Source organism: Mesocricetus auratus, unplaced genomic scaffold (assembly GCF_017639785.1).
Source record: "Mesocricetus auratus isolate SY011 unplaced genomic scaffold, BCM_Maur_2.0 contig_11822_pilon_obj, whole genome shotgun sequence".
Classification (NCBI taxonomy): Eukaryota; Metazoa; Chordata; class Mammalia; order Rodentia; family Cricetidae; genus Mesocricetus; species Mesocricetus auratus.
The window spans coordinates 1-23,481 of record NW_024434453.1 but is presented as its reverse complement, the minus strand read 5'-3'; the positions used below and the strand labels follow the sequence as shown (position 1 = coordinate 23,481).

The 23,481-nt window shown below is 37.1% G+C and overlaps 1 protein-coding gene and 1 pseudogene across 1 annotated transcript; both read left to right on the top strand.

Annotated features, from left to right (window-relative positions):
* Window positions 1-6,125: 6,125 nt before the first annotated feature.
* On the top strand, window positions 6,126-20,310 carry LOC121138610 (vomeronasal type-2 receptor 116-like). The gene is given in 8 exon segments (XM_040741281.1): window positions 6,126-6,322; window positions 8,744-9,035; window positions 9,318-10,130; window positions 11,428-11,655; window positions 16,170-16,293; window positions 18,683-19,558; window positions 19,561-19,637; window positions 20,248-20,310. Coding segments are annotated over 8 exon segments (2,670 nt in total).
* Window positions 20,311-22,009: 1,699 nt separating this feature from the next.
* Window positions 22,010-22,835, top strand: LOC101830127 (annotated as a pseudogene).
* The last annotated feature ends 646 nt before the right edge of the window (window positions 22,836-23,481 follow it).

The following is a 23,481-nucleotide window of genomic DNA, read 5'->3' as shown; positions in this document are numbered from 1 at the left end:
ATTCAATACAGCGAAATTGTGTCAATATGCTGCTTGATTTCTGAAACCCTTAAGACATTTCATCAATTTATTATATTTTCTTATGGTATATGATTTTATTCTGAAGAAATCCAAATTCTTTACAGTTTATGTTACATTTCATCATTAAACTATACCAGATTACTACGATATTATATCTATCTTCAGGTCTCATTTTATAGCTCAACTCCAAATGTTATCCAGAATGACAATTTGCAGTCAGTGCATGAAGGTAGTATTTTAATTATGGTGATACATATTAAATGTGAAGTTATAACTACTCCGACTGACTGTGTGTTTATTTCTATTTGACTCTAAACATCTAAGCAGGGTTCCTGTAGTTACATCTTCACAGTCTGTCACCTTTTGTTAAACTGATGCATATTCCTTCAACTCACACCAGAGCTTAGGATAGGCATCCAATCCAGGAGGGCATTTGCCCCCACGAAGGTGAATGCTTCTCTGTACCTAGGACTACAGATGGACTCAGAACAAGACACTGTACCTTGTGCCTCTCAGTGTATTAGGTGTATGTGAACTACGGTTTTATTAACCATGTTAAGAAAGTCAAAGGAGTCAGGAAGAATAGTTCTAAAAGCATAAAGTCACAGAGTCTGCTGACACAGCTGTATTGGCCCAATTATATACACAAGGAGAGGTGAGTATGAGCCTGTCTCATGCCCATCTTCCCTATGCCCTCCTGGGAGTTTCCTGGGTCTGCTCAGCATATAGTAGACTTGCCTCTACAGGCCAAATCATCCAGAGTCTGCCAAAATAGCAGTCTTAGCCTACAAACATGCACTATGAGTGGAAAAGAGTGGAGAAGAGAGGAGAGGAGAGGAGAGGAGAGGAGAGGAGAGGAGTGGGAGAGACCTCAACTTCACCTGCTGGAAGAAGGGATGGCAAGAGACAGCACACATTCAACAACAGAAAGACAAATATGATGTCATCAGAATCTGGGGACTCTACACAAGCACGACCTAAATGTTCCAATGCAGATGAAGAAAAAGAGAATGACTTAAATACAACGTTATGGTAATGATAGGGATCCTCAAAGACGAAATGAGAAAATTCCTGCTGTACCAAAGAATAAAAGGAACACCAGAATTAAAAGAAACTCAATTCAAGGGTACAAAAATCATATTGAGCAACATCATAGAAGAAAGCTTTCCTCACCTAAATAAACACATACCTATTAAAGTGCAAGAACCTTACAGAAAACCAAATAGACTGGAGCAATTGGATTTAACAGACATCTATAAAACATTCCATCCAACCAGAAAGAATATACCTTCTTCTCAGTGCCACATGAAACCTTCTCTAAAATTGATCATATACTCAGCAACAAAGCAAACCTCAATAAACAAAAAAATGGAATAACTCTTATGAGACCACCATGGCATAAAGTTAGAATACAACAACACAAATTTCAGAAAGCCTACAAACTCACAGAAATTGGACAATGCTAAATTACATTACTCATGGATCAAGGAAGAAATGAAGAAATTAAAAATTTACTAGAATTCAATGAGATGGAGACATAGCATACCTGAAATTGTGGGACATTTTGAAAGCAGTGCTAAGAGGAAATTTTCATAGCACCAAGTGTCCATATTTAGAATCTGGAGAAGTGTCACCCCACAGAATTAATAGCAACCCTGAAAGCTCTAGAACAAAAACAAGCAACCTCACCCAGGAGGAGTAGACAGCAGGAAATAAGCAAATTGAGGGATGAAATCAATAAAAATAAACAAAGACAACAATGCAAAGAATCAATGAAACAAAAATGTGGTTTTTTAAGAATGTCAGAAAGGTAGACATTTCTTGCTCCAAACTAACAAAAAGGCAGAGAGAGAGCATTCAAATTAGCAAATCATAAATGAAAAGGGAAGACATAACTGAGGAAATCCAGAGAACCATCAGGTCATGTTTGAAAAACTGTACTGAACAACATTGGAAATTTAAAGGAAATGTAATGCAAATATATTAAGCTACACAAAATAGGGATGCCGTATGATATTTTATTGGGGGAGAAATCACTTACGTGAGTAGCCAAGAAAGCCAAGAACCAAAGGTCCGAATGCTGCTTTCCGGGCTGAAACTGGAACCCAAAGAGAAAGAGTCTCCTCTCCCTAGCTCTTTTATACCCTGTACTTTCTATGTACCTGTGTACACACCCAAATGGGCATTGTCAGTGCTACGGGTATGTAGATCTCTTCCTATAGAAATGGAAGATGTTTCTGGGTAAATTTCACTTATCAAAACTAAATCAAGAACAGATAAGCAATTTTCATACAGCTGTTATCCATAATGAAATAGAGCAGTTATCAAATGTCTCTCAACAACAACTAAAAAATAGAACCGGATTGTTTCAGCAGAGAATTCTACCAGAAATTCAAACAAGAGCTAATACCAATAATCCTCAAATGGTTCGACATAATAGAAGCAGAAGGGTTATTGTAACACTCTTTTTATGTGCTACAATTACCGTGCTACCAGAACCACACAAAGACACAACTAAGATAAAGAACTACAGACCAATCTCCTTACTGAATATTGGCATCATGAACATTGATGTAAAAATACTAAATAAAACACTGGCAAATCAAATGCAAGAACACATTACAGAAATCATCCGCCATGATCAAGTAGACTTCATCCCAGGGTACGGAGATGGTTCAAATGCAAAAATCCATCAATGTAATTAACCATATAAACAAACTGCAAAAACAAAACCACATGATCCCACTAGAAGCTAAAAAAGCTTCTGACAAAATCCAACACTCCTTCATGATAAAGGTTTTGGAGAGACCACGGATAACAGGAACATACCTAAACATGATGAGGACAATATACAATAAGCCATCAGTCAACATCAATCTAAGTGGAGAGAAAACCAATGAGATTGCACTAAAATCTGAAACAATATTTTAAATTTTGTCTAATGTTACTGGACTAATTATTAACTATAGTTCTTACTTGATAACTGTTTTGTTATATATAGTTTTATTGTTAAAGTTAAAACATTTCTTTTTATTTAGACAGAAAAGTGGGGATGATGGGGGAAGTGCTTCCGTATATATGTTTCCCTTATTGGTTGATAAACAAAACACTGTTTGACCTCTAAAGGCAGAAAGATATATAGGGTAAGTAGATGAGGACAATGTGGGGGAAAGAGGCAGAGAGAGATTGCAAAGAGATGTCTTGTAGAGACCAGGAAGATAGGACATGCCAGGCAATCTCTGGTAAGATAAATCCATGTAGAAATACATTGTTTAGTAGTTATGGAATAATAATTGAGATAGATCTAGCTAATAAGGAGTCTTACTATTGGCTAACAATTTAATAATTAATATGTCTCTGTGTGCTTATTTATGGCGGAAGTGCGACAGGACCTGGCAGGACTGAAACCTCCATCTCAAAAATGGATAGTAAAGTCCTTAGAAATGAAATAGAATAACTTGGCATGATGGCACACGCTTTTTATCCAGGCACTAAGGTGTTAAAGGCAGGCAAATCTCTGTGATGTCAAGGACATCCTGGTCTACAGAGTGAGTACCAGGTCAACCAAAGATACACAGTAACCCTGTCTCACAAAAAATAAAAGAATTGTGCAAATACACAGTGGATGGATTACCAGTCAGAGGGCATATAGGGATTTGAACAAGACCCTTGGTATTTACAGTATAGCTTTCAGTATTTTCAAGGAATTACTGTGTCTATGAATAAGTGGTCACATGATTATTCTGCCTTCTTTTGGAGAACTTTCCCTCCTGTTGTTTTTCCTTGTCTATCTTTAAAGTAGTAGAAGTTCTTTTATCTTATTACATTTTCTTTTATTAAAAAGTCTCTGTGATTAAATATACGCAAAAGGTTTTCTTTTGCTTTAAAATTAGTAATGGATATTTTTCCTTTCAAATATTTATTCATTTTATATATATATGAGTGCACAAAGGTCAGATCACTTAGTTTGATCCTCTAGATGGTATTTATGAATGTTTGTGAACCTCCCTGTGGGTGCTGAGAACAGAACTCAAGTCCTTTGATAAAGCAGTTAATTTTCTTGAATACTGAGCCCAGGCAATATGTATTTTTATAACCAGTACTATATTTTAACATTCCTGTTTTGAAATTTTTATGCAAAACTTCATGAATATGAAAGTACAGCAGGTTGCTTTAGCTATGAAAATCATAGTTGCAATGAGAGTCATCCATTACAGACGGAATTGGTAGCATCAAATGATGGCCAAAATTAATGAGCATGTGGGATTGCATGTCACCTGTGAGTAGAGGCTGAAGCATCAAGAGTAGCAAGCAGTTTACTGCTGCTTCAGTGAATATATTTATGAGGATATTATGGTCCATCCACACATCTCCTGGGTCTTTCTCAAGCTACATAAGTCACCACAGCACATAAATATTTGCATGCCCATGTTTGTTTCAGCATTACTCTGAATACTTATGCTACAGAATCAACCTTGATGCTGCCAACAAATGAGCAAATAAAAAAGAAAAATTTAAAATTTTGTTATTTTACCCCACATATAAATAGTCAATATTAACTTTTCCAATGAATTCTTAGAGTTTTGAAAGTTGCATTCAACAGATTATCTCACTGAAATATATACACAGTGATTTTTAACTGTGATGTAAATAAATAGACTATATGTATTTCATGAATGACTGAAACAAAAGATAATGTTAAATGAATAAGATTACTTGGTCCAGACTTCTCTTAGACATATTAGAAGTATGAGAAAAGGCACAACGAGTTTATGTACATACAACATAATTGTCAGCCTGGAAGTATTAAATTATATGATTAGCAGATATTGGGGATGGTACAAGAGATAATCATGTTAAATCAGGAGTCAGACTCAGGAAATTCAGACTTTTCACATCCTCTAGATGCAGCTTTCTCTGTGTGTGTGTGTGTCTGTGTGTCTGTGTGCCCACACACTTTTCCAAAAAAAAGACAGGTAGCATTTGAGTATTGAAAAGACTTGATGGAATTAAGGATGATATACCATGTGAAGCCAGTGGGAACAAAATATCATCTCTCCCACTGACAATGCAGATTCTAGATTACAACCAAGAATAGATTTCTGTGATAATGGTAGCAGAGTTTACATATTCAGCACAGGTCATTTCACAGTTATCATTTCTTCTAAGAAACTCAGCATAAGTATTATTCACAGCTATGACTAGAAAGTAAAATATGTTAAAATAATGTAGGAAATCCAAGATAAAGTAGAAGAAACTGGTCATCACAGATATCTGTGAAAACCAAAGACTGGAGAGGGAGATCATGCTTTAGAAGTCAAATATTCAGTTTATTATCCCATTAATAATGATTTGTTGGGAGGGGGACTGATAGGACTCATGAAGTGTTTGAAATAAGGCAAAAACTTTTAGTTTCTCTCTGGATATTGTTGAATATTAAAAAATCAATATTTAACATGTTAATTAACTGTGATCTGTGATAGTTTTGTATCCAACAGGATCCAGGAAATTTTAGGATTTGACCTGACTATTGGTTCTCAACCCAATGGAAGCATGGATTTGGTTAGATATTCTGTACCTGTCACTGGCACAGTATAGGCCCCATTGTGCATACACTGTGGGTCTCAGGTGTTTCACATAAGAGGCTGCCTCTCCATGGAATGGTCTTGGTGGTATAATGCCCAGTGTGTAGCCAAGAATTCTGACATTGTGGGTTCTTCTTCATCTAAGAAAATCTAATGACCTCATTTCTAGTGGTGCTAGATCATCTTGGGACCTTTCACAAAATGTCTCTTTCCCTAGGGCCTTTTGTCAACAAACATGAGTGATGTCATGGACCAGGAGACTGAACTCTCTCCAGATATATTTATCAACCCATGTTATTCACATGTACTGTGGACCTCAGATGCAAAGCCCCAGGGACGAGAGTATTCAAGATTTATCCAGGCCTAAGAAAACCCCTTGAGAAATATGAATCATGGATTTAGAAATAGCCTCTCATTTGACCAAGAAATAAAAGCATGTAGGAGTAAATGGGAGTTCATTTAATGTGCTTTTCTACATGGCACTTTATGGCGTATGCTCCGGTGTAGCACAGCACAGAGATGTTCAATATGATTTTCCTCTTGTTGCTTCTCAACATTCCACTTCTCACGGCCAGTTTCATTTATCCCAGGTGCTTTTGGAAAATGAAGCAGAATGAAGGCAAGGATGATTACTTGGGGAGAGGCTGTATCTTCCTCCCCAGAATAGTGCAGTTGCCTGTGGCAAATGACTATTTCAACCAAATTTTGGATATACAGTAAGTGACTTTTATGTTTTTCTTGTAAAATGCCATCATGAATATTTCATGAGGAGTCTTGGGTCCTTTTCCTGTTCTTTCAATCTCCATACAAAGAAATGATCCCCAATTCATTGAGAGACCAATTGCAATCTTACCACTTTTAGTTTTCCAGTATGTGTTCTGGTTTTTTTCCAGTTAGACTCCCACTAACAAGTCTAGGTGTGGAGTGAAAGAAGCAGTGTCTACCATGAACCATAACAAAGAGCCCTCCACTTGATTTTCTCCATACTACAGTAGCCAGTGCCATCTCATCAAAAGAAACCACATACAATTTCAATGAATTTCATTCTCAGGACATGCAAGTAAATGCCCTTAGCATCTGTTGATGGTCCTTTCCTCTTGTGTGCTTGTGTGAAGACCACAAATGTTTGTGCCACACATAACTGCAAAGACATTTCACATAGTCATTAACTTACCCCCACAAATCCTTTCATGTGGTCACTCTGCATTCTTTACCAGACAAGAGAATGAAAGCAAGATACCTGTCCCCTGTGAACTCCAAATATAGTCCTCTTTCTTAAAACTTCCCTTACATATCTGAACAACCACTGGTTTTTAAGAATTACAAAGTCCAGTTTCCCACTTTCCCTTTACCATAAAGAATGAATGTATGGATTGGAAATGACATGTTTGTAATTTTTGAAAAGTGAGACTACAAATAATAGTGATTACTTGCTACTTCCCTGGACACTTGCCCGAGAGACAGCTACAGCATATGATATTTAGCAACATTTGAGATCAGGGATAGAGGCATTACCTACTAGCTCATCTTTGCCCTTATTTAATAATCATGTTTCTTTCTTCTTTATATATAAGTTGTTTATTCTCTGACACTTGTGTCATACTTACCTCTTATGCCTCTAATGCTTCTTATTCAGTAATTTTATGAATTACAGCTGCATATTTTACCATTGTAGGCACTGTATACATGCCGATTTTGTTAAATGCTGGTAGTTGTTTTAAAACAGAACACTTTAGTTTAATAGGCAAATATGATATCTCAAATCACTGATTTTTGCTTAATTTTAGTGTGATGTAGTTAGTGTTACAGTTGCACAAGTTCTAGTCTCAAATTTCTTTGGCATTTATGGAAATTCCAATGACACTTTTTGTTTCTGTTGATAAGGATTATTTTAAATGTCTATTTTTATATACAAAGTCATGATAAAAGTATGATTTCTAAATGGAAATCAGATTGTATTTAACTCTGAATAAATCATTCAGAATAAAGGAATATTTTATGTATATTAGTCAGAGAATATGAACTGTCAAGAAAGAAACATGAGTTATTATTCTTCCTGTAAACATAAGCATAACATGCTAATATTATCTTCAAACTGACTTGTTGCCGATTTTTATTACAATACAATTAAACATCCCCATACATATTACACTTTATATTCTTCTATTTTACAAATAAGACGGTATGTCACTACAAATGTCAGTAGGATACCAGTGTGGTGTTAGTGTAACTGCAAAGGTATTCTAAAGATTTGACCTAGAAAAAAAGTTAGTCAGATATATCCAGGGTGAATATATGACATGTCTGTGTAAATGTGAAGTAGTCAAACAATACTGTTGTGAGGTAAATGCATGAATCTCTGCACCCAAGACCTGCAGCAGGTGTATCCTTGTGCATTTGAGACCACTCTATATTATAGGAAATTGTCGTTCAAAACCATGTGATCTCTGCCCTTTTGTGGTCTAAACTGACATAAATCCTGTCAAACACACAGATGGATGCAGGCATATTCATCTTTAACCAAACACATCTTTAGTGTTTCGATTTATTTAACAATAAATATTTAAAAAAGATTTTTGCTTGAAATAGATAAACCAGAATGAAAAAGCAAGATGAAGTTAGACATGAGGACTATATTGTTCACTAATTATCAGGAACTGTTAGTCCATTAGTCAAATTTTCCCATTTAAAATTTATTGTGTACTCCTCTGTTAATCTTTGAAACCTTTAGCTAGTTCAGTAGTTTTCTTAAGAAAATAATAAAACCTCTTTAGCTAACACTTCATGTATATTTATTATATTAATTGATAATTTTAAAATGGGGATTGTCATGTCTACTCTTCGTTCAATGCCTGTGAACTTACCTTAACTTCTAAGGAAGCTCTCAAAAACCAGAGAGTGAAAATGCTTTCTGAGGACGATGTTAATGGCACATCTCATTTATGGAAGATCCAACCCAATGGGCACTAAAGCTTTTGAAGTTTCCAGGTCCTTATGTCTTCCTAACCTCATAACAAAATATATTTGTTTCAATATTTGCGAGAGGTTGGGAATATCACTCAGTATAGGACAGTCCTTGTATTGACTACAATCATCTATTGATCTCTGCCCATATTAAACACTGTACCTTTTTACAGAACAGCAGCTGAGAACTACAAGTTTGCTCTGGCCTTGGCTTTTACCATGGATGAAGTCAACAGGAACTCTGATCTATTACCAAATAAATCTTTAGTATTTGATTTCTCAGCAGATAATTGTATGAGCATGTCTCAATTGTACAGCCTCAAACAATTTTTGGAACAAGATCATGATATTTTTCCTAATTATATCTGTGACGAAGGTATCATGTGTCAAGTGACGCTTACAGGACCAAACTGGGAAACATCTGCAATACTTGGGACAATCCTAGACCTCCACAAAACCCAACAGGTAATTTTTTATGGGTTGGGTTTGACTGAAATGGTGCTTCCATTGTTTCCATTCTCAGATACTAAAAAGGTGTTAGCCTTATATTTATATCAATGTATATAGTTCGTGAGTATTATTCAGAGACTGATGGGCCTTGTAATTTTCCCTGTTTGAAATAGAAATAAGGGAAGAAGCAATAGCTAAGGGGATTAGGCAAGGTAGTTCTCTAGAACTCTGCAGAGAAAAATGTCTTTACAAGTTCTTAGGAGTGCATGGTACTTCATGATGTTCCCTGCATCACAGGTTATTCAACTTACCTATGGACCCTTCCATCCAGTCCTGAGTGATTATGAACAATTTCCCTACCTGTATCAGATGGCCCCGAAGGACACATCTCTAGCCCTCGCCATGGTGTCCATCACACTTCATTTCAGCTGGACGTGGGTAGGGCTGGTCATCTCAGACAATGATCAGGGAACCCAGTTTCTCTCATATTTGAGAAGAGAGATGGAAAAACATACAGTCTGCTTTGCCTTCATAAATATGATCCCAATCAACATGCAGTTATACATGTCAAGGGCTGAAGTGTACTATAACGAAATCAAGACATCATCTACAAATGTTGTTATCATTTATGGTGACACAGACAGTACTCTTGCTGTGAGCTTTCAAATGTGGGCATCCCAGGGTTTACAGAGAATATGGGTCATCACCTCACGGTGGGATGTGACTATAAGTAAAATAGACTTCATGCTTGACTCACCACATATGACTCTAGCTTTTGCACACCATCATGGTGAGATTTCTGGTTTTAAAAATTTTGTTCAGACATTGAGCCCTCTCAAATACACAGATGAATATCTTGCAAGGATGGAGTGGTTGAACTTTAACTGTGAAGTCTTTACTTCCAACTGTACCACACTGAAGAACTACTCATTAAGAGCCTCTATGGAATGGTTAGTGGTACGGACTTTTAACATGGCCTTTAGTGATGGTGGTTATGACATATACAATGCTGTGTATGCTTTGGCCCATGCACTACATGAGATGGATCTTCAACAAGTAGATGCTCAGCCAATGAACAATTGGAAAGGACGTGGTTCTATCTGCTTGAAGGTAGTGTTTTTTCTATTGGATAATATTTGCTGTCAACAATGTCCGAGCATTTTTTCTGCTGAGAATGTAAATCTAGAGTTTGGTAGAAATCTCTAATGCAAAGACAAAGGGAAAGAAGACACAATGAATCAAGGACAATCAATGATTTTGTTACTGAGCATCTGAATGGCATTACCCCTGTCCTAATACTGTAAACATTATCAGTTCTTTGTCACGAATCCTCTCCATGATTAGATGAGGTCTTTGTACATTAATTGTCAAGTAAGTTGCAGTCAGTGTAGGGGATGTTTTTTGTAGGTGTTCTCAACTGATTCTTCTCCCACTGTCACATCTGGGGAAGTCAATTACCATGCACAGGCACAGGCAACAGTTCTGTGATTCAGTTTGTACATACATGTGCATTCATGTGTGTGAATGGATGATTCTCAGTATTTGTGTGAATATTTGTATTTTTCTGTACGATTGTGTGTGTATATGTTTTCATATATGTTTAATGAGTATCTGTCTTCCTGTGCAAGTGAGAACAAATTTGTGTCTTTTTGTATGGGTATTTTTTCTGTGTGTACCTTCCTGTGTGTATATGGCAATGAATGTGTCTGAATGAGCCTATTTGCGTATTTGTATGTTTCTGTCTATGTGCTTACACATACATATATTGGTATTGTTGTGTCCATATGTATATGTGTGTCTCTGACTTTTGATGTGGGCATAAATTTTTCTGTTTGTCCATGCCTTTCTCTGTTGGTGTTTGTGCATGTTTGTTTTTCCCTGTATGTATTTGTGTATATATGTATTCCTGTGAATGGGTTTTCTGTGTTTCTGTATGTATTTTTGGATGCACATCCCTCTCTATGTTTGCCTGCATTTATATAAAAATGGTAGGGCATGGGTGTACAAAGAAGTTTGATTCTGTATTTTGTGGGTATCTGTATGAATGTGAGTCTGTGTGTGTGTGTGTGTGTGTGTGTGTGTTTGTGTGTGAGAGAGAGACAGACAGAGAGTTGCAGAGAGAGAGAGAGAGAGAGAGAGAGAGAGAGAGAGAGAGAGAGAGAGAGAGAGAGAGAGAGAGAGTTGCATACCTATGTTCGGTGTCTGCATGTATGTTTCTGTTTGTTTGGCAGGTTCTTCTAAGGGAACTAAAATTCTAGGAAGATTATGATAATCTTATGCCTCCATTTGCTTTCACCAATTTTTCTCCCCTGGGTCCCTTCAATAATGTTGTCTTTAAGATAAAATTAGAATGTGTCTTGATTTCAATGAAGGGCACACATATTATAAGATGCTGCATGTTTTTCAGCTGAACTCATTTCTGAAGAAGACCCACTTCACTAATCCTGTTGGGGACAGAGTATATATGAACCCAAAAGAAGAACTTCAGAATGAGTATGATATTTTCCAGATTTGGAATGTCCCACATGGTCTTAGATTTAAGGTGAAGATAGGAAAGTATACCTCAAATTTTCTACATGGTCAACAGCTCCATGTATATGAAGACATGATAGAGTGGGCAACAGGAAATAGACAGGTGGGTCTGATCTAATTCTACTGATTTCCCTTGCACAGCAGTAACAATGTCAAGTTGGAACCATTTGAGCTTCATTGTGGCTTAATGTAATAAATTGTCATATTATGAATCAATATTTAGCCACCTACTTTGTTTTTTCTTTTTTCCTTTTTGATGTGATACTTGGTGAATCTTTTGAGGATTTCCAACATGCATACTGTGCATCAGTATCATATCTGAATCTGTTTCTGATTTTAAATATAAATATAAAACTGGTTGTAAAAATGATTTAACATTGTTTCCAGCAAAGTGAACAAAATTCTCTTGGTACCAGAAGGATTACAAAACAGTGATTTCTTCCCTTATGCTTAATCTTTGGCACAGATGTTTTAAAATAGGCTCCTGTAAGGATGGAGTAAATTAAAAACACATGAATCATGAATTTTTATTATTTAATTTTGTTTAACTATTTTTATATAGAGTTCCTAAATTGTCATCACCTCTAACCATAAATTAACAGTTTATGATATATATTAGATATTCTATTTTCTTCCTTTTTTGTGAGTATGGGTGTTTTGTCCTCGCGTATGCTTGCAACTGCTGTCACTGTGGTTCATATGGATGACAGAAGACATATTTACTTCTAGGAAATGGAGAAAGCTTAGTTCCACACAGTGGCTGCTAGCAATAAATTGTCAATCCTATTCATGAGAATAGCATTGTACTGAATACTGAGTCATATCTCCAGCTCTGAATCATTCAGTATAAAAGAAATTTCTCAAGAGAGATACCTTGCTTGCTTGTGTTAATATTTTATAGTTCATTCAAAGTGATAATGGAATGTCTAGTTTTCTTATCTGTAGTTGGAGCATTGGTAGTAATAAAATTTTGTTTTGATGACATTTATAAATGGGATATCCCATTATTGATCATGGATATTTTATAGGGTTGAATTCTGATGTGGGTGGTTTTAATGTATCCAATTCAAACTGCCTAGTGCAAATTTGGTTGATTTTGAAAGACTGTAACTTCAGGAAAGTATTCAAGCATGATCTGAAGTGAGATCTCAGGTTGCCTAGATAGTATGAAACTTACAGTTTTTGTTCTTTCTCCAAATGTGAGGAGGTTCATTCCCAGAGAAAAGAACATATGAGCTGAATGTGTAGTTACCGAGCTACATATCCATTTAGAGGGAAGCAATGAATCCGCAGGTCTATTCTAATCACCCCTCACTTGAGCATTACAGAAACTCCCACTAGAAAAATACTGGGGATTGAAAGCAATTCTACCAGTGCTCTGCTCCCAGAAATGCAAATTGCAATGCAGAAACAAACAAAAAATAAATACACAGGAAGATATCAAAGAAACATGACTCCAAATCCTACAGTCATAGACTTAAATGAGAGTATGCTCAATGACAAACTACACAATAAATTAACAGAATGATTATGAAAGTGTTATAGAAAAATTAAAGAAGACACAAATTACTTCTTGGAGGAACAATGGGATCATGATATCTTGTATATAATTAGACACTTAATGAACATATGACAAAACATTTCAATAAAGGTACACAATAGGTAAAAAGGTTTTAAAAATCATTTAAAGGTAAAGTAAAAATATATAGTAAAAATCTCAGGAAAAATTCTCACTAATAGAACACTGTAATTTGAAGGGAGGATGTGAAACTTGAAGACCAGGTGTAAGAATTAGAAAATTCAAAATTTTACAAAAATAATACAAAAGGACATCAAGAAAAGCATAGGAATTCAAGACAATATGATTAAAAATAAAATTTACAAACCATAAGCCCAAGAGGAGAAGGACTCACTAAATTCTTCAACATTGTATCCAATAAAATGTAGGTGTAATTTTCTGAAATACACCATGATATGTGGCTTTCTATATGCAATAGTCACTTAAATATCATCACGAAAGAAGGAGCCCTTGAATTATTTTTATCTAAAATTGCTTTTGTAGAAAAGAATGAAATCTGAGGGCTGCAGGAGAGAATTCCAGTCATAGAAACACTACATCTGGATATCAGCAGATTCTACTGAGAACACTCTTAAAGGAGGGGAGTAAAAGTGATATATTTCAAATAATTAGAGACATATGCCACAAACCCTGTTTACTATACCAATCAAAAATATCCTTAAATATAGAAGGAGGCAAAACAAATTTCAGTAATGAAGACCATTACAGAATCCATAACAAATGAAGCAACACTATTGAAGTACTTGAAGAACACCTTCAGAATAAAAAGCAAGATAATCTCAAGAGGTCAAAGGAACATAGAGCCAGCATTAGAACATCAGTCAGAAAATAAGTTTTATAAAAGTATCAAATATTCCAGGCACTGGTGGCGCATGCCTTTAATCCCAGCATTTGGGAGGCAGAGGCAGGCGGATCTCTGTGAGTTCGAGGCCAGCCAGGTGTACAGAGTGAGTTCCAGGACAGCCTCCAAAACAATACAGAGAAACCCTGTCTCGAAAAACCAAAAAAGTATCAAATATTGTAATAACAATAAAAGGGCAATAATTTACAAATAATTTCCAAGTAGAATTGAGTGTTATTGGTCATATTTTCAAATCAAAATGCACAGACAATAAAAATGGTTTAAAGAAACAAACAAACATTACTTTGTTACATTCATGGGGAAAATAATGTGATAAACCTTCTATAAAAGGGGGGAAAGCATTCTATAAAAGGAAATTGAAAAAAGTAAAGCTAGAGAACAGTCTCTTGATGGACATGGATATAATAATTCTGCCCGTAATGCCTCCCAAGATATCCCAACATCACAACAGAAAGATAAGTCTCTGCAACCAAGATGACTTCAATCCAGGGATGTAAGCATGCTTCAGTATATGCAGAAGTTTAAGTAATATACCATATAAGTAAACTCAAGGATAGAATACAATTATTATCTACAATTGTGCAGAAAGGGCTCTTTTTTAGTTTTTTTTGTTTTGTTTTGTTTTTTTGAGACAGGGTTTCTCTGTGGCTTTAGAGGTTGTCCTAGAACTCACTTTGTAGACCAGGCTGGCCTCGAACTCACAGAGATCCGCCTGCCTCTGCCTCCCGAGTGCTGGGATTAAAGGCAACACCCGGCGCAGAAAGGGCTTTAAAGTCCAGCCTCCATTCCAACTTAAATAAAAAAGCACACACACAAAAGAAGCAAAGCCTGACAGAATAGAACAAACACATCTTCACATATTGAGGATTTCTGTGGCAAACATATTCACCACATTGTACAACATAGAGTGAAAAAAACAAAGAATATCCATTAAAATGAGATAGAACCAGGTGACTTTGTGTCTTTGTGCATGTCTTTAATTCATGCCCTTTGGACACACAGGCAGGCAACCCTTTTAATAGGCAGTCTAGCCTACACAGTGAGTTCCAGCAAGACAGAGATCCACATGCAACCCCTAATGTTAATGAAATGAGCAGAAAATTCACACTTTTTCAAGATAATCCTTGAAATATTATCAAATTAAAAATTAATGAAAAAGGAGACATACAAACAATGAAGGAAGGAAATATGGCCTGCTCTGCATGGGGAGTTTAGGTAAACCAAAGATGCTCACTGACCCTCTTTCCTCAAAAACAACAACAAAAGAAGCATTGCAGTTATCTATATTTGTGAAGAGCATTAGATGATTCTATGTTTAGGAGATGCTGTTGTTTTCACATAGAACTTAACTCAAAAGAAAAGATTCAAAGTGAGCAAGCAAGAATCAGAAACCATCTAGTGCAGCATATAGATGTCCATCACCAGGTTCATGGTAATACAAAGATGATATATACATTTTTAAATTCAGAAATCCATCCATTAACTTTAGACAATCTAGCTTTACTCAGTGCCCCCTGCTTTTGCATTTGTAGTCTTTGTAGAACGTTCCACACTGGGAAACACTACACCTTCCTACTCACTACATATCAATTCAGCATTCTCACCAAAAACCCCACTCTGGGCTCTGCCTATTCACCTCTTTGCTCTTAAATCTGTGTTTGTCATGCGTTGCTGTGCTATCGATTTAATGTGTGTTGTCTGAGATTTTAGGAGATATTTCCCCTATTGGAGAGGCCCATTCCTCCAAGCTTGGTATTCTGTTGCTGTGATCAAACACTGACCATAAGTAAATTGATAGAGAATGGGTGATTTGGCTCATGGGATACAGTCAAGGCAAGATAAGTCAGGGATCTGAAGATTTCAGCTAAGACATAGACCTTGAAGGAACACTGCTAATTGGCTTGCTCTGCTTGTTTTTCTCATACAGCTTTGCTAAAGGGCAGCACGGCCCATTAACAATTAATAAAATGCTTCACAGTTAGGATGACAGACTGCTCTGAAAAAGAGAATTTTTTTATTTAAGCTAATCTACGTCTTTTGAACTGTACATTTTCAATGTGTTCATGCTGTTGGTGTGTATTAATTCACCTCATAAATATCTAAACATTGCATATAATAAAGGTATGAAAGGAGTAGGTGGAACTTCTGATGTCAGCACGTATCTAATTTTCCTCAGATGCCAACCTCTGTGTGCAGTGCTGATTGTGGTCCTGGATTCAGAAAATTCTGGCAGGACGGAATGTCAGCTTGCTGTTTTAAATGCAGCCCCTGCACAGAAAATGAAATCTCTAATGAGACAAGTGAGTATTCAAGGCAGTTATAAATGTTTCACATTGATCATTCCTCCCACCATGCACACTGGCATAATGAAGGGTTCTAAAAGGGAATGACACAAATGAAATATATTATTTTCCTGTTAGGCTTTATAGGAATATAATACTTAACCATTGTCCCTGTATAAAACTCCTTATGGCTTTGACCCACATCTTGACTCATTGTAAATTCATGGCAGGGGGCATTTTTCAAAGAGACAGTTTTGATAATCAATGTGCAGCATGAAAGAATTTTATAGAAGGTCTCCTTGAGATTAATCTCTCTAAAATTACTTGTGGATTAGATTTGGGTTGAATCTTTCCACACATTTTTTCTTCTTTTTGCGTGTATGTGTTCCTACATAAGTTTATGCATGCCATGTATGCATAGGCACCCACAGAGAACAGAATAGGACAATGGATCTGATTTACTATGTAATCAGATCCATTATTATGTAATTTATTATGTAATGCTGGTAATCAAATTCAAGGCCTCTTTAAGATGAATTAAGAAAGAAAATTATTACTTGCTTGAATTATTAACTCTAAGAATGAGACAGAAGACTACCTACTTTATCCAGAAACCTCTTATCAAAGGTTCGTCTTAAAGGGAAATTTGGGAAAGTGGGCATAAGTATTAACACATATGGAGAATACATTCAATATTTTTATATACATCACCCAATAATAATGTCACAATTAGCTACAGTTATTCAAATAATGTTACCTTTTACACACACCATATTAGTCAAATGATTAATCAGCATTGACTAAATATAAATGGTAGGCTAACAGTTTTCTCTACTTGTGAAGTCATCCTATATAATAAAATAAATGTCCTTAAGGGATATTTATGACCAGTGAGATGACAAAGCAGTCAATTCCCTTGCCACTAAAACTGATGATCTGAGCAAATCCTCAGGATCAATGCAGTGTAAACTCCATGAACTCTCCAATAAAATATATCCCAAAGTAATTGAGCTATTTTAAATATAAACCATATAAGAATAGTGCTTATTTATGTAAAATTAGAAAAATGTGTTTATTATTACTTTGTGTATGTGTGTGTATGTGAGGTTGGTGGTTATATGCACATAAAGGACAGTGCTGATGAGAGGAATCCAATGTCTCTGCAGTTAGTTTCACACAGTTGTGAGACACCTGATCCTATGACAGGAACTGAATTCAGGTCTTCTTGGAGACCAGCACATTCTCTCCCAGACTAATAAACAAATTAACTAAATAAAAAGTACATAAAATATTGTTCTAGATAAACCCCTTAGATATTGGAAGTCCACTATCATTGTCTGCAATTCAGGGCAATGGCAATATGGTTTCCTCCACATTCTATCATGGTTATCAAAATTATAAATAGGGGACTATTCATCAACACAGCATTCTATGTTAACAGTCTGTCTTAAGGCCTCTCCTGTTACCTTTATCATCTTGTTTATCCATATTTATTTCACCATTGAGTACATTCACAGAGTCTGGGTCTCACAGACATTGAAATTAGAGAAGGAGCAAGGTGTTGCCTGTTCCCACATGGAGCAGAATATAGATGTAGAGGCATTTTAGTGCTAAGTATTTACAGAGCTTTCTACTGTCAGTGATAGTCTACAGGTTCTTCTGAACAAGACTTGGAAGTTTGCTGTTGTTACTACTAGGGGAAGACAGAACTAAGGCTGTGTTTATGATGTATTTTTTAATTTTGCAGTTGTCAATCATTATTCATCTCTCACTTTTACCCTCATAATTGTTCCATATAATCCCAACCACTTTCAAATTCATCACATTTTTGTTACTTTTATATGTATATACAACTATAAATATGGACACACTCATACAACTTGTAAATAACATTTAGAGTTGTTTTTGTTTCAATGTGTTTGGTCCAGTAAATTTGAACTAGAAAATGTAAGAGAATTTTGGTACAATGAGAAGACACAGGCTCAATATCTCTAGGGGACAGCATTCATAAAAGTAGCAAGACCTCAGAAGGCACTGAATCCATGTGATACGGGATTTTAAGAACACTCAGAGAAACTGTGGTGTATGAATTTAGCATCTTTGAGTTAACCAATGTAAGTCATTTCTTCACATCCCCGAGATTGTACCACAAGATCCATGCTTCCTGTTATCATGTCACATGATCACATCAATGTACCTAAATAGACAAAAACATAATTTTTTACTTTTGTTCCCAATAGAGATAATGAGCATTATATAATGGAAACATTTCTATGCAGCAAGGATCTTCAAAGACATCGTCAGCAACAAATGAAGACATTGCAATGTTTCTGCAGTACATGTAACTGAAATGCCTTGTCAATAAAAGTACAGATGGTGAACTAATGACACATTATCTCTCCCTCAGATGTGGATAAGTGTGCAAAGTGCCCAGAAGACCAGTTTGCTAACAGAGAGCAGAACCAGTGCATTTACAAAGCTGTGGTCTTTCTGAACTATGATGATCCATTAGGGATGGCTCTTGCCTTAATGGCTTTGTGCTTTTCTGCATTCACTGCAGTGGTTATCCTGGTCTTTGTCAAGCACCATGACACTCCCATTGTTAAGGCCAATAACCGGAAGCTCAGTTACATCTTGCTCATCTCACTCTTCTTTTGTTTCCTCTGCCCTCTGCTCTTCATTGGCCGTCCAAACTCAGCTACATGCATGCTACAGCAAATCACATTTGGAGTTGTATTCACTGTGGCTGTTTCCACTGTGTTGGCCAAAACAGTTACTGTGCTTCTGGCTTTCAAAGTCACAGCCCCTGGAAGAAGAATGAGATACTTCCTGGTTTCAGGAGGCCCTAACTACATCATTCCCATCTGTACTCTCATCCAAGTTATTATCTGTTCAGTCTGGTTGGGAGCTTCTCCTCCCTCTGTTACTGTTGATGCTCACTCTGAGCATGGCCACATCATCATTGTCTGCAGCAAGGGTTCAGTCACTGCCTTCTACTGTGTCCTGGGTTACCTGGCCAGCCTGGCTCAGGCAAGCTTCACTGTGGCTTTCTTGTCCAGGAATCTTCCTAACACATTCAATGAAGCCAAGTTCTTGACATTCAGCATGCTGTTGTTCTGCTGTGTCTGGATCACTTTCCTCCCTGTGTACCATAGTACAAAGGGTAAGGTCATGGTCGCTGTGGAAATTCTCTCCATCTTGGCTTCTAGTGCTGGGATGCTGGGATGCATCTTTGTTCCCAAGTGCTACATAATTTTGATGAGACCTGTGAAAAACATCTGCAAAATATCAGGGAAAAATCATCTTCCAAAAGTGATAGTTCATTAATTCGAACTGACAAACATATATTGACTTCATGGGCGGTGGTGGCGCACGCCTTTAATCCCAGCACTCGGGAGGCAGAGGCAGGCAGATCTCTGTGAGTTCGAGGCTAGGCTGGACCGACAGCCTCCAAAACAATACAGAGAGACCCTGTCTCAAAAAACCAAAAAAAATTATTGAATTACAATACAAGACCTACATCTTTTAGAATGACTCTCACTGTTTCATCTAATGATCTTGCTTAGCAGTATCATAGCTGCAACTGTTGTCTATGTTGTCTCCTATAAATTATCACTCAGTTACTGATTTTAAAAGACCTAAACATTGGACTATAGTGCAGAGTGGAAACATTCTTTTCTGCTCAAAAACACAAAACTGTTCAAAATGAATGCAATGTTTTTTATTTAATATCAGAGAGAATGAATGACTTTGATGGCAGTTGAGTGTTCAGAAAAAAATACAGAGAGATAAATACTCAGAGTTAAAACAATGTTCCTCCTTATGATGGAAGGGAAGAGGATCCTGGTGCATCCTAAGAGTTAGAAGAGTAGAACACAGGAGAGAGAGGGACATTTCGATGAACAAATGGAAAGAATATTTCAGAAGCAGGATTATTGCATCAGCAGTTAATGTCATTTTCTGCTCTTGCAGAGGGCCTTGATCAATATGCATCTCCAACCTACTCTTCAAAATTATCTGGGACAGTATATCTAGGGGATCAGATGGCCTCTTCTGGGCTTCAGGATTACCTGGACTCACATATGTTTATAAGGACACACACACATACACACACACACACACACACACAGACACACACATACATACAGACACACACACATACAGACAGACACATACATACACAGACACACACACAAACACATACATACAAACACACACATACACCACACCCCTAAAATTATATAGTATTTTAATATGAAAAAATATTGAAGACTGTTCAAAGGGATTCAGATTTTCCATGTACTCTTAAGATATCAAAATTAGGAATAATCTACAGATTAAGGAAGTGCCATGAGAAGAGTCTGTGTTTTGTTCATGATTTGACTAAGAATCTTTGATTATTATTGTAGAATTAGAGAAACAGATAGGGAACTGAAAAGGAAAGAGCAGCTTGTTAAATGGATGTCTTATAGTATGTATGAGTTTTTCATGATACTGACCATCAAAAATCTGTGTATCTGTTAAATTTCTATTGGAGGAAAGCATTGGGCTTAGTACAAGCTGTACTATAGTAGGAGTACACAAAATATTTTTTAGCATAAATATACCCAATTCCAGAATATAAGGGTTAGATTTCGTTTATAAAATATATTTTCATTTCCTGCATTTTCTAATACTCATACAGAAACCACAGAGACCAAAATACTACTTTGAATACTAGGAATTGACATTTTGAATATTATTAGTTACCATTTGTTTTCTGGGATCTCGATCCAAATCCTCCAGAACTGATACTGCTCTTAAGTGTTCTTGATTAGATATCAATTGAATATCAAGGGTTAACAATTGCAGACTTACTTCTTTTCTTGAATGCTGAAGTGGTGGGCTCATTAAAGTGACCTCTAGTAAGGGACTGTGACCTTGACCTTCTTTCTATTAGGCTGGTGTTACCCACAAATATTTTATACTAACATGAATTCATAACACGAGGAAGCCATGCAATGTGCAATGTGTCATGAAAATTAATTAAGATTTTTTGGGGTTCTCAGCCTTTTAAACTGTTAGGTTAGCAACAGAGAGATGTCTTAGAATTGAAGAGCAGGCTTGTAAAGCACCTCGGTTTGATTTCCAGTTGTAATATCATGGCTCACAAGTGCATGCATGTCAAGTTATACAAGGTTTGAAGTGAATAGTCATAAGGATTGTATGTAGTGCACACATATACATGCAGGCAAAGCACTCATACATAAGAATAAATATTGAGGAATGTGATATTTGGTAACTGCGATACCAGTTTTAAATGATTAACAATCAGTAACAAAATTCTACTGTGTGCAGTATCAAAGGACCTAGTTGGCTTCTTATTCTGGCATATTAGTCTTTCTATTGATTTTTCACACATCATATGTTGGTCAAAATCCAATTGTAAGCCAATTGATTAATCATGAATGAGAAAGAGAGAGAGACACAGAGAGAGAGAGAGAGAGAGAGAGAGAGAGAGAGAGAGAGAGCTAAAGTGGGGGAGGACTATTAGTCCTATTCAAGGGATTACATGGGAGCATAAAACTACCTATTTGAGGCCTCTGAGAAGGAGGCTGGCCTGGCCTAATTGGCAGGGGGAGGGGGGCAGCACTGGAGGTCAAGAGCTTTGCATTTCGCAGTGCTGTTTGAGGGGCGCTGTGTGGCTGGAGGAAGCAGAAAGCAACCTAATTTCCAGGGGTCTCTGGAGTGAACCATGTTGAGTTCTGCCAACGGTTAGCAGATCCACCTGGGGAGCTACGTGGAGGATTACCTGGACTCCATGGAGTCATTGCCTTCGACCTGCAGAGAAGCAATGTCTCGCTGATACAGGAATCGATGCCAAATACCAAGAGATCCTGAGAGAATTGGATGACTACTATGAGAAGTTCAAGCATGAGACAGACGGCGCCCAGAAAAGGCACATGCTGCTCTTCATACTGAGGGCCCTGATCTGCAGCCCGGAGCTGGGCGATGAGAAGATCCAGACTGTAAATCAGATGGGGGAGCTGGTGGAGAACGGCACCAGGCAGATGGACAGCCATGGGGAGCTCTTTGAAGCACACCAGGACATCAGTGACAGCACCAGCGGAAGCAGCAATGTTGTTCAGAACAAATCCAAGAGTTAGGCAATCACTCAGGCAGACAAGCAGAATAGCAAGTATTCCAGGAGGCAGTGAAACAATGAGAATCAAGAGAATGCTTCTAATAATCAAAACCATGATGACATCACCTGAGGAAGGCCCAAGCAGAAGACAGCAAAAACCTCAAAGAAGAAGAAATGGTCCAAGGCCAAAGCAGAGAGGGAACTTCTTCCACAGTCCTCCCTATTGTCCACAAGGAACCCATGTACTATCAGTGCAATCAGGTCTCCTGTAGAGAGATGATCCGCTGCAACACACCATCGTGTGGTTCCATTTTTCTTGTGTGGGACTCAACCATAAACCAAAGGACAAGTGGTACTGCCCCAAATGTCAGGGGGAGAATGCGAAAACAATGGACAAAGCCCTGAAAAAGTCCAAGAAAGAAAGGGCTCACAACAGGTATTTAGTGGATATTCACGCTAAAGAACAGAAACTGCCGAAATATTTATGGTGTCTCTGCCTTTTTTGACGTCCAATGATGGTCACACGTGTATTTTTAGAAAATGGTAGGAATAGATACTCATCTTGGGATGGCAGAAACAGCCAGTGTCTTCATATTGTACCTGTAAGAAGACTGTGTCTACAGATCGGCATTTTAGAAACAACAAGTATAGGTTCAGATTAAACATGTCAGCAAATGTCAGACTTGGGGCCAAGGCCCCACAGGGTCTCTGAGTTGTTTGTCAGCTGATAGCCACAGGTGTATCCTGTTTTCTAGTCCTGGCTTACTGCCCCCATATTGCCCCACTGACATCAACATTTAGCAGGAGGAAAACATGCTCTGTTCCACCTAAGGTTTCTCACCGTCTGTATATTGTATGTCTGTAGGTCTCTGCATTTGTTCATATCTTCCACAGAAGGAAGCTTCTCTGATGGTGGCTAACCAAGGCAGCGATCTATGATTATGGTGGAATGACATTAGGAGTTATCTTATAGCTACACCCTCACACATACACACTCACTCCTGGAAATAAGGCAGCACATGCTTTTGCTTAGTACAAACAGCTGGACATCTGGTCTTTATTTCCTGATATCTTGGACTTGC